At 32.5% G+C, this 12,134-nt stretch overlaps 2 protein-coding genes across 2 annotated transcripts in view; both read left to right on the forward strand.

Moving 5' to 3' along the window:
• LOC132179421 (uncharacterized) overlaps nucleotides 1–896 on the forward strand; it is a 3,448-nt gene extending 2,552 nt beyond the window's left edge. Inside the window, exons 5-6 of the mRNA XM_059592185.1 lie at nucleotides 301–401; nucleotides 543–896. Coding sequence (XP_059448168.1) covers nucleotides 301–401; nucleotides 543–683 — 242 coding nt within the window. The 3' untranslated portion in view covers nucleotides 684–896. The remainder of the gene's footprint in view (nucleotides 1–300; nucleotides 402–542) is intronic.
• Nucleotides 897–3,645: 2,749 nt separating this feature from the next.
• LOC132179521 (uncharacterized) lies at nucleotides 3,646–8,930 on the forward strand. Its single transcript, XM_059592292.1, has 6 exons — nucleotides 3,646–3,704; nucleotides 4,465–4,591; nucleotides 5,299–5,389; nucleotides 5,496–5,588; nucleotides 6,348–6,439; nucleotides 8,790–8,930. The coding sequence occupies exons 1-6, from the start codon at nucleotides 3,646–3,648 to the stop codon at nucleotides 8,928–8,930; spliced, it is 603 nt and encodes a 200-aa protein (XP_059448275.1).
• Nucleotides 8,931–12,134: the final 3,204 nt, after the last annotated feature.

Genomic DNA, 12,134 nt, shown 5'->3' on the forward strand with positions numbered 1-12,134 from the left:
TTGCATCCTGGTCAGATTGCAGACAATGAAATCGATGGTAAGTCTCCCACTCCTCAAGTTCATGCTAAGGGCTTGTTTGGGTGTGCGTTTGAAGGGTTTAAAAGCGTGTCTAACATTTAAAAAGTCTGTTTGAAGAAAAAAATACCCGTTTAGTAAAAAAATTGAAAACGCTTTTAAGATTTTAAAAAGCTTAAAAATGAAACTTTTATCAAAAATCACTTTTTGACTTAAAAGCTCTATTTTTCAAACGCAATCCTAAACATGCTCTAAATATGTGTTGCTGATGGCATGTTGTCTCAGATGTTAAGGTTCCGATTGCTATATTGGGAGCTGAAACTGACCATGCTTCCCCACCGGAACAGTTGAAACAGTTTGGGGAGAAGTTGTCTGTAAAATCTGAGGTGAATCCACATAAAAGTTCCCTCTTTGATTCTCTCATCACGATTCTTAGATATATGATCTCCATTTTTCTGCTTTTGCATTTCAAAAGTAACAGCATATGATTTGCAATTTGTTGACCTCCTATTATTTATATCTTTCAGTTCGATAGCTTTGTGAAAATATTTCCTGGCGTGTCTCATGGATGGACAGTGAGGTACAATCTAGAGGATGAATCGGCTGTCAAGAGTGCTGAAGAGGCCCATTTGGACATGTTGAATTGGTTTACCAAATATGTTGTCTAGTAGTGAAAAATTGCTTGCACCCAGAAGAAGACAAATCTTAGGTCAGAGGACTGATCTTACGCAACTCCAGTGTATTGTATGCAGAAAACAGCCTTCTTGTTCCATGTATTTGGTGATCATGAACACATGAATATATACATAATCATGGCTGAATATTTGAGTTGTGATATTATTACTAAAAAATGATTTCCCCAATTGGGGTTTTTCCATAAACGTTGTTTGGTTAAGAGCCTGTTTGAGATTGTGTTTGAAAAATAGAGCTTTTAAATCAAAAAATGTTTTTTGACAAAAGTTTGAATTTTAAGCTTATGATAAAAGTGCTCTTTGATCATTTTTAGAGTAAAAATGTCAAAAAAGTACTTTTGGAATTTGTTTTACCAAACATGCTAGCTTTTGTTTAGCACGGCCTTTTAATTATTAAAAGTACTTTTTAAACTTTCTAACACAATTTTAAACAGACTCTAAAGAAAACCATATCACCATTAACCGGGATTTAGGATAGTCTGCGACTCAAGAGATGCATCAGCTTGATTTTGAAGGATTTTAAAGCATATAATAGGTTAGTTTACTGTTTCTTATGAATTAGAGCAAGAGACAAAAGGAAAAAGAGAGCAAAATATGTGGCAGACCTATTATGATTATTCCTTTTCTATGTGAACTAAAAAGTCCTATTCTTGTAAAAAAAAAACAAACAAACAAATAAACTCCTATTCATTCCATATTCTAATAAAACTTCTTTGATAGATATATATATGTTGCCATAGAAATAAAGTCTCAAGGTGAAGGCAACATATAAAAATTTGATATGGAAGCATTTAGTTAGGGTATGATACAATCATAATAATTAGAGATGTTATCTAAAGAATTGTAGATAATGGTATGAGTTATCAATAAGGGTTCTCTCTACTTAAGACCACAAGTAGTGGTATTCTAAATAGGATACGTAGGAGTTTAGCGATAATATTGTTCTATTTATTGTAAACATCTATCACTTTGGGATTATTTGTATCATTTAATGAAATTTGCTAATGAATAAAATACAGTTTCTGTATTTTGAAAGTTCTTGGCTCACTCGAAGTAGACAATTGGAGTTCATGGCTCCCTTAAACGAGCTTATCTATCATTTTCTTGTATTTTGTACTAATTAGTTCACATCAAGATCGTATCGAAAAATTTGCCTGGATAACATTCAGCCATAGGCGGAATAAACTAATGTAAGATATGAGTTGATTGTGGATATATACCTAAACCAAATAAAAACTTTAAAATATTAAAAACGTCAATTCGGTCGGCAAAAACAAAAGGATTAGGAAACATCAGCTTTTAAAGATAGAACAAATAATTATCTTTAAAAAAAAAAAATAACAATAATAAAATAATAATAGATGAGATCTGGTAAACAACTTTTGTTCCTTAAACATCATGTAGAGATTATATCTAACCTTAAATATTGAGTAATGATATAAGGAAGATTAGAGTCTCTCTAGAGTCCTTACAAATGTGACGTGACTTTTAAAATCATCATTGAATTTAAAGTGATCTATTAATAATTTTAGAAGCTACGTCACATTTGAAAAGATACTAAATGTATTTAGTATTTGATTTTGATCACTCAATATTTTTTTGTTTTTTTTTTTTTTCACACTTGACTTGTGCACTGTCATCTTCTAACTTCACACGTTGACTTTTCCTTCAGGTTATGAAGCTCCAAACTTCAGGTATGGCCAATTTTCATTTTCCTTTCATTTGGGAAGTGGAGTTGTGAGTTATCAATATATATATATATATATATATATATATATATATGGGGGAAAGTTTATAATAAATTCATGAGTCAACGCGTGAAAACAAAAAACTCATTCTTAACTTTTTTTGTTTTGAATTTTTACTCTCTGAGTTAATCGAAAATATGTCATAAACCCTCGTTACATTTTCTTCCAAATATCTAACATCCATCATTCATTTTCAAAATTTACCGTTTTGCCATGTCAACTTTTTTTCCACTTTACTTAAAAAATAAATAAATAAATAAAAACAAAAAATGAAGGGGTGGCCAGTGATGGGGCTACCATCCCCAAAATCACCATGGGGTAGCTGCAGTGTTGGGGTGACCTGCGAGCCACCCCTAACCCCCTGGGGTGGCCGCAAACCACCTCATAGGGGTTGGGGGTGGCTCTGAGGCCACCCCAAAGCCCCCAACAAGGTGGCTCACGGCCACCCATGGGTTGGGGTGCTCAAACGGTTATAACTAGTGGTTATTGGCTATAATTGGAACCGCCCTTTCGATTTTTAATAACTACAACCGCAACCTCCTAGGCAGTTAGCGGTTATTCAATCCAATAATCGACAGTTTTATAACCGCTTTTTTTTATATGGGCTTTTAGGCTTTTTAAGTATTTTGGACATATTTTTTGGGCTTATTAATTTTAAGGATTTAAGGCCAAAATGCTCCAAAAAAGATGGGAAAAAAATATATTATTTTTTAGGCCAGTCAATGTTTTTGAATAAGGCTTCGCCCTAAACATCACATATCACATTATATATTTCACATACATAGTCATAAATAGCACAAATCCATTAATCCAAATACAAATTAAAAAGGCAAAATCCAAATGGAGGCATAGCATGGCCAAATGACCCAAAACCAAAACAAATAATATGTCTCATTACAAACCAAATGGAGGCATAGCACAACCAACTAGTCTGGATACAACCAAAACCAATAAATTCTCAAATGACCCAAATTCCTCCAGCATAGTTTGTGAGCCAAAGAAGCCTAGTTGGAGGCATAGCACAACACCCGTACAAGTACAAATCAATGAAATCATGAAATCAAATAATATGTAAAATATAATGATAATAGAAGAAGTTTTAGTTAATGACAATATATAATAGGGTTAAATGCTATTATAGTATCTGTAATTTACACCAAACTCAAATAGCCTCCTGAATTTTCAAAAATATGGCAAATGGTACATATGGTAAGCCAATAAACCCATTTGATACCTCTGTCAAGATTCTGTTAAGTTTTTTAACGGAATGCCACATCATCCTTACACGTGAGTGACACGTGGCGTGGTACTTGAGTGTTTGGGTGTCACGTCATATTTTATTACTTTAAAAAAAATCCCCCAAAAAAAAACTAAAAACCAAAAAAACATATTTTATTTTTTTGAAAAAAAAAACAAAAAAAGAAGAAGTAAAGGAAAATACACTGGGTGGCCAGCCACCCCCCATGGGTGTTGGGATTGCCTGCAAGCCACCCCTAAACCCCTGGAGTGTTGGGGGCTTTGGGGTGGCTTGCAAGCCACCCCATGGTGGGTTTGGGAGTGGCAGCCCCACCGTTAGCCATCCCTTCAATTTTTTATTTTTTATTTTTTTAGATTTAATTTTAAAATTAAATTAATAAAAAAATTAATATTTTAAAGCGAGATGAAAAAAAAAAAGCTAACATGGTAAACTTATGAGTTTTGAGATTAAATAACAGACGTTAAAAATTGTTCAAAAAAATATAATGAAAAGACTTATAACATCTTTTCGATTGACTTAGGGAGTAAAAATTCAAAAAAAAAAAAAAAAAAAAGTCGAGAGAAGTTTTTATTTTCATGCGTTGACTTATAAATGTATTATAAACTTTCCCGATATATAAAGCTATATTATATTATTTTGAATAAGAAATATAATAATTAATAAAGAGTTTCTCATACAATGAACGATGTGAATTTGTTGTTGCTTTTTACATCTGAATGCTAATATATATCATCTGCTTTCCATGTTAAAGGAATATTGCAGACGAGGCTGCAGCTGCTGGATTTTATGCAGTGCTTCCTGACTTTATGCATGGAGAGCCCTTTGTGTTGGACAAACCTGATAGGCCTCTACCAGTTTGGTTGAAGCATCATTCAACGGTTGGTTATAGGTTTTAATACTTGCTTGGAATTTGTTTTTTATTTTCCTTTTTTTATTTTTTTATTTTTTTTGTTTCATATCAGAAACTGCTCCATTTCCATTTGGAATTATATTTCCTGGCCTTATTGGTCTTAAAATATTAATTGAATCTTTAAGTTCACCGCTTTTTATGAACTTAAGTTTTTAAGAATAGTGATAATTTGTCATGATACAAAAATAGAGGTTTGAGTTAGAATCTTGCCTTCTCTAGAAATATAACTAAAACTTTTAGTTTGGAGGAGATGATCTTAAAAAAAAAAAAAAAAAATTTCAAAAGTTTATTTTATAGAAACAAAAATATTTTTAAAAAAATTAATTTTTTTAAGACCACCTTATGATTTGGTGGACTTAGGGATCAATGGTCCTTCAATGTAACAGGTTGCCTAAAGATGTGGTTTCTACTTCCTAATTTTATCATTGTTATTGATGAAAATAACAAGTGGCCCATACTAATTATTTGTGACAGAATATGACGAGAGTACTAAATTGGTCTTTACCCATAAATCATGTACTATCTATTATACAATTTGAAACTTAAGTGAAAAAAATTGAAAAAATAAAGACCTAAATACCGAAAAGGTAATTAACCCGCTTTGAGGTTATCGATTGCTATGTAACTTTCGATTATGCAATAACAGTGTGTGGAGCTCTAATATTATTTGAATAGGACAAGGGATTTGAGGAGTCAAAGACAATAATAGAAGCTATAAAAAGTCAAGGTGTTTCTGCAGTTGGGACTGTAGGCTATTGCTGGGGTGGTGAGCTTTTCTTTGTTCCTATTTGTTCATTTTTCTTTTTTTGCCCATATTCGAAGTTTCAATAAGAAAAAAAAGTTTGATTTTGATTTTATTGTATTCTTCTCAGCCAAGGTTATAGCTGAGCTCTCAAAGTATGAGCATCTTATCAAGGCTGGTGTGTCATTACATCCTGTATGGGTCACTGTGGATGATATCAAAGGTATGGCCGGATTCCATTACTTAAATGTTCCACAACTATATATATATATATATATATATATATATATATATATATATTAGTTTCACTAGAGTATTAATTTGCATTTTCAAACTTAAAGTGTCTTTTGAAATACCGTCAAGAAACAATTTCTAGAGTATTAATCTTAATCTTAATTTCTTAACCTTATTGTAATATTAATACATTTTTACCTAATTTTGTTAGAAATTATTTTGGGAAATACATCTTCCTCTCAATTTTCATGACTTTGACCTTTCAATTTAAAAATCCTGACATCTCATTTCTCTCCCAAACTCCAAATTGTTGGGGACTAATTACTTTTTTTTCCGGTGCCCCCATGCTGTTAAAAAATTAAAATTAGTAATTCATAAGGGTCAGTTGTTCCCCTTTTCAGTCTAGTCCAGGTCACACCCCTCTTTTAATTTTTTAAATTTATTTTTAAATTTTTATTATTTTTTTTAACTTGAGATGGAGGCATTTTGAAAAAAAAAATGTCAGAATGGTTGAATTAATTTGAAAGTTTGGGGGGGAGAGAGGGGGTAAAGTGTCACTTTTTAAACATTAGGGTTAAAAGTGCAAATGAGTGAATAGTTCATGGAATAAAATGTATTTCCTCCTTATTTCTTTTGTGGTGGTGTTATTTTAGCAAACCAAACCTTGCTAATTTTGTTTATTTATATCTGGATAGATGGCTCTCATAAAACTAATGGTCAATGTTTGGAAATAATTTCAGAGGCTAAGGTTCTACTGCAATTCTAGGAGCTGAGATTGATGATTTCGCTCCACCGGAACTCATGAAACACTTTGAAGAGGTCTTAAATGCTAAACCAGGGGTAAGAGAAAAAGGATCTTTTCCATTTTAAAATCCCTCAATTTCTTTTATTTAGTGCATTTTAAAAGGTAGTGTTGTCCAAAAGGTTTAATGATGGTAGTGTATTAAATGCAATACCCTTCAAAATGCACTAAAATTGAAAAAATGGAGAGGATCCTTTTCCAGATCAAATCTTTGTCTTTTTTTACTTGTCATTTTTATATGCTTCTTTATGGTGTTAGCTTTTACCTTAATTTATATGTTTTTTCCTTTGTAAATATGAAATTTTCAATGACTTTCACACACGAGGGCTGTTAAGTGAGCGAAGCGTCTCGCGAGCAAGCTCGGGCTCGGCTCGCATAAGCTCGGCTCATGCTCGACTCGAATATTAAATGAAGCACTTCATGAACACAAATCATGGCTCGAATATTAAACGAAGCAAGCTCGGCTCGACTCGGCTAAGCTCGTGAACAGCTCGTATAAGCTCGAGTGTGTGTGTATATATATATATATATATATATATATATAAACTAAGTAATAGATAATTAATTATAAATCTCATAATTATTAAAACCTTAAAATTGCATTTATATTTAAGCGTTAGAGAATGAAAAATTATAGACTCTTCGTAATGAAAGAGAAAGAGAGCAATCATTAAAAAAACCTCGATTCAATTAGAACAGATCCAAACGAAAGGAAGAAGAATCAAACAGAAACTATTGAGGGAGATTGCGAAAAGGCATAAATTATTGATGAATCAAATAGACCAAAACACTATCACTACATGTCTGGTGAGTGAGAGTGAGAGAGTGGGAAATGGGAGTTCAGGTGGAAGATCTGTTGTGACTGGTGAGGGGGATTGAGAGAGAGACGTTAAAAAAATATTTTTTTGTAGGGGGTATTGTCCCAATGCAGTCTGAATGCAACTTGTTAACTTGTCCCACATTGTTAAGAAAACATCAATCTCCAAGTTTGCTTATCTATAAAAGGATGCATATCCTCTCTCTTTGAAACCAAATGCCTTGCTGTATTGACTCAAGCTCCATACTCGACTAGCCAGGCTAAGCAAATACTCATATGCAAACTAACTTCTTAAGCCGTTTAAGAGTACTTGAAGTTAAAAAAAAAATTTTAAAACAAAAACATTAAATATAAGAGCCAGCTCGCGAGCTGGCTCGGCTCGACTTATTATTAGCTCGAGCTCGATTTTTTTGGCTCGCCCTTGAGCTCGACTCGAGCTCGAGCTCGAGTAAAATTTAAATGAGCCAAGCTTGAACAAGGGAAGCTCGCTCAAGCTCGGCTCGTTTACACCCCTTGACACACCCTTAGATGGCCCTAATTCTCACCATTGGATCAAACTTCAATAATAATAATTTATCACAAGTCCAATGGTAAAAATGGTCGTGTCACCTGAAGGTCTATGAGAGTGAGAATATGTATAGCATTACTCTTCAATCTTAATGTTTTACATATTGGACTACAACCACAAGCCCTTTAGCCTCAATTTCATGGACAATGAACCTCTTCATTTCATGGTGAGAATTAAAATTGGTGCAATTAGTAGTGTACACGATGCCACATTATTTAAAAAATTTAAAATACGTGCCAACATTAATTTCATGTATGCACAACGTTAGATGCATAAACTTTAAATCATAACTATAAAAATGAATACTACCACTATCCACTTCATTAAATTTTTTACATGTTTTATTGCAAATTGCCTACTGTTCACCAGTGTGTCTTTGACCCTTTTTTTTTTTTTTTTATAATTTTTTTTTAAGCAAATAAGGAGCGGGTACAAGGATTAAAACACCAAAAAAGGGATGGGCACCCCAACAATACACCCAAAACGAAAATTACAGTGCAAAAAACATGTCTTTGACCTTGACTATAGAGGCAAAGAGATTAGCATGGGTTGGAGTAAGTGTTACGTTAATCAAATATTTCCTAACAAACAAATAAAATATTCATCACGATGACCCCATTTTTCCTTGGAATTCCTGTCAATCTTTCCTGTGATGATCTGCCTATAGTTTCTCTTCATTGCTTGCAATTATCAACCCATATCCTAGTGATGCAGCGTGACGTAATGGGTTTGCAAAAGCAAACAAAATAAGAATCATAACTCTTCTCACAATCAAAATTCTATCAAAAGATTCAAAGTCGAATAAAAAAAAAAAACACAATTAACTAAAGTGTTTCTCATTATAATTAATCCAAATAATATCAAAGCTACGTTTTTAGGTCACTCATAACATGTATTTATAGTAAGAAAACCCTAAACCTAATAAAATATTGAAATAAGTTGGTTACAAAAATTTGCCAATTTGTACATATGATAGTGATGAAATAATCATGATTTTTCGCAGGTGGATTCATATGTTAAGGTATTTCCAAAAACCGAACATGGGTGGACAATTAGGTGCAATGTTGAGGATGAGGGAGCTGTGAAGTCTGCTGAGGAGGCCAATCAAATTCTGTTAGACTGGTGTGTTAAGTATGTTAAGTAAGAATTGTCAAGTTAAATACTTTTTGTTTAGTCTTGGTTTTATATTATTATGTGGAACCAATCAAATGCTAGTTTTTGCAAGTGGTTGACTAGCTAGTATGTAAAATTTGAATAAATTGGTTATGAATAATGGGTGCTTTATCTCTAATCGTTAATTCGCCAATGCATTGACATGGGTTAAGTGGCAAAGCTAATAATATTTTTGGGATCAGACTAATTAATCAAATAATGTTACTATCAATAAAGTTCAAACAAAATAGAAAAAAAGAAAAAGAAAAAAAAGGACACTGATTTCTCTCAAACTAGCTAACACTCTATTGGCATTTTGAACTTGTTTGTGATTGCGTTAGAGATAGTAAAAAGTACTTTTAATGCTTAGAGAGTATATGAAACAAACAGTTGGCATGTTTAGTAAAAAAGTTCAAAAGTAATTATTTGACCTTTTTACTCTAAAAATTGTCAAAACGTACTTTCGAGAAAATCTTAAAATTGAAGTTTTTTTTTTTTCCTAAAATTCTCTCTTTGACTTTAAAAGTCTACTTTTTTTTTTTTTAGACATGTTCACACAAAAGAATGAGGAAGGGGGATTCAGACTAGTGACCTCCGTTTCATAAGGCGTGGTTCACTGCCAATTGAGCTACCCCTTGAGGACGACTTTAAAACTCTACTTGCCAACACAATCTTAAACATACTCTTAGACTTCCAAACTTTAAAAAATGACACGAGACCCCATTCAACTATCATTTTGATGTAATTTATACCCTTTATTAGCATCAGGCATGAAAATATACAGAAAATGCAACATGTGACGCACATGTGACTTTTTTTTTTTTTTTACTTAAACTGCCCGAATTAACCAAAAATTATTATTATTATTATTTTTAAAATAAAAATAAAAAATAGGAAAAAAAAAGGGCTGAGGCATGGTTACTGGTTAGTCCACCCTCAAAACGGTTAGTAGGGTAGTCATAGGAGTTGTTGAATCACACTTACAACGAGTGGGGGTGGCTCGGTCACTATGAAAATGTTAAGAGGATTGCCAAACTACCCCTACTAGGCAGTGGAGGTTGTTTGGACACTCCCATACCAATTTGGGGGGATGGCCCAAGTGCTAGTGTGGTGTTAGCTTCGGAGAACCAAGCGTATTTACCCAACATTATATGAGAGATTCTTTATCCATTAATATTACTGGGAAATTACACTTGACCCCTCAAGTTATCTTTTCCTTTTATTTACCAGACTCCATTAGTGTTTAATGGAACTTGAAGAGGATTTTGCAGAAGAAAATGGTGACTAAATTTTTTATCGGTATCATATACATGACTATGATGACTATTAATGTATAAACTATTATCTCTATCATTATAGTTTATCTGAAAATCTTTACCGGGCAAGTTCTTCACCATACTCACAATCACGGACGAAAATATGAATTTTTATTGACAGTGGCCAAAATATAAATGAAAAATATATTAAAGGGAAAATTATATTTTACTCCCCTAAAGTTTGGGGCGATTTACAATTTGACCTCCAAAGTTTCAATTTTGGCAATCCACCTCCCCCCAAAGTTGCAAATTTTTGCAATTCGACCAATATTATCCCAAAATTTACATATTGCTCATAATTTTTATTTTTTTATAAAAGAAGGAAAAAAAAAAAAAAAAAAAAAAAACAAATTTGGGGGTGCAAAAATATGGCCAAAGGGGTGCATGGCTACGGCCACCCCAAATTTTTTTTTAAAAAAATAAAAAATAAAATTAAGGGCAATATGGGAAGTTTTGGATACAATTTGTCAAGTTACAAAAATTTGGAACTTTGGAGGTCGGATTGCAAATCGCCCCAAACTTTGGGGGGTAAAATATAATTTTCCTATATTAAAATAGGGGATCAAAGAACGAATGACAAATATATTAATGTTAAATATTAAATCAACATATAAAAAATAAAATAAGTATCCATACAATGTTAAAAAAACATAAGCAAAATAATAAAAAAATACAAAATAATTGTTTCTTAAAATATTTCAATTTTCAATCCAATCACCTATTAAAATAGAACTTGACATTCCAAACAAAAAATAGATTAGAGACAATACACTAATGTTGTTAGTCGGTCAAGAATTCTACTGTTGGTGCTAGGAAAGAATTGGAAATTTGGGATTTTGGGAGGCAATGAGGCAATCGTGACTCATCTCAATATGAAAGAATTAGAGCATTTTAATACATGGGTTTGGGAGGATCAGGATCTACTGAAATTTCTTAGGAATTTCAGTTTCTGAAATTTTGAATTCAGACAGTCCATTTTTCATCAATGGTCATTGTTCTGACACGTGTCCCACTATTAATAAAATAATAAATATTTATTATTTTATTAGTAGTGGGATACATGGCAGAATAATGACCTTTGAATGAAAAATAAACGGCCTAGATCTAAAATTCCATAAACTGAAATTCCCTTAAGAATTTAAGTGGAGATCCGGTTTGGGGCATAATGGTTATATGTATTTTCTTGTTTGAGAGGCCCAATTCTTTCTTAAAAATTCTGAACTATTTTTTTATTGGTGAAGGGTTGACAAAATATTAATGGATTGCTTCTTCTTTTTAGCCCGGGACCATGTTACTAAATTTTGTCTAAAAAACAAAATTTAAAAATATATTTAATAAAATATTATAAAACCGGGGGTGGGCCGTCTCTGAGTACTTCTATCACCGCTCACAATATCCCCATTTGTTAAAAAAAATATTTTATGTCTTTTATTTTCTTCTTCTCAAAATAAAAATATTAACAAACAACTCAAATACAAAATACTCTTAAAAAATAACGTAATTAAGTTTGTGGGGGTATGGGGGTAACGCCCCCGTGATACAGTACGAGGTCTTTTGGAAATTTTCAAAATACGTTTGTACAATTAGGGATTTCTTATATATATATATATATATATATATATATTATGTTGTAACCCTGAATCATTAATAATAAAATATAGCCACACCCTCTATGGACGTAAGTACCTTGACGAACCATGAAGATGACGAGGAAATTGCCTTGGTAGCCAAAAAGTTCTTTTAAGTATAATAAGAGATCTGCCAAGCTGATTGGGAAAAAGAAAGGGGACTTCAAAGGTGGTAAGGAAGAACCTGAGTGGAGAGAAAGAGATCATTGGGGTCAGAAATGTTATGAGTGTTCTAGCTATGGTCATGTTTTT

The sequence above is a fragment of the Corylus avellana genome, chromosome ca1, assembly GCF_901000735.1.
Source record: "Corylus avellana chromosome ca1, CavTom2PMs-1.0".
In the NCBI taxonomy this organism is placed as follows: Eukaryota; Viridiplantae; Streptophyta; class Magnoliopsida; order Fagales; family Betulaceae; genus Corylus; species Corylus avellana.

Coding starts and splice junctions, on each gene's coding strand:
- LOC132179521 (XM_059592292.1), top strand. CDS start 3,646: ATGGCAAATGGTACATATGGTAAGCCAATAAACCCATTTGATACCTCT. Junction 4,592..5,298: donor GGTTGAAGCATCATTCAACG/GTTGGTTATAGG, acceptor TTATTTGAATAG/GACAAGGGATTTGAGGAGTC. Junction 6,440..8,789: donor TCTTAAATGCTAAACCAGGG/GTAAGAGAAAAA, acceptor GATTTTTCGCAG/GTGGATTCATATGTTAAGGT.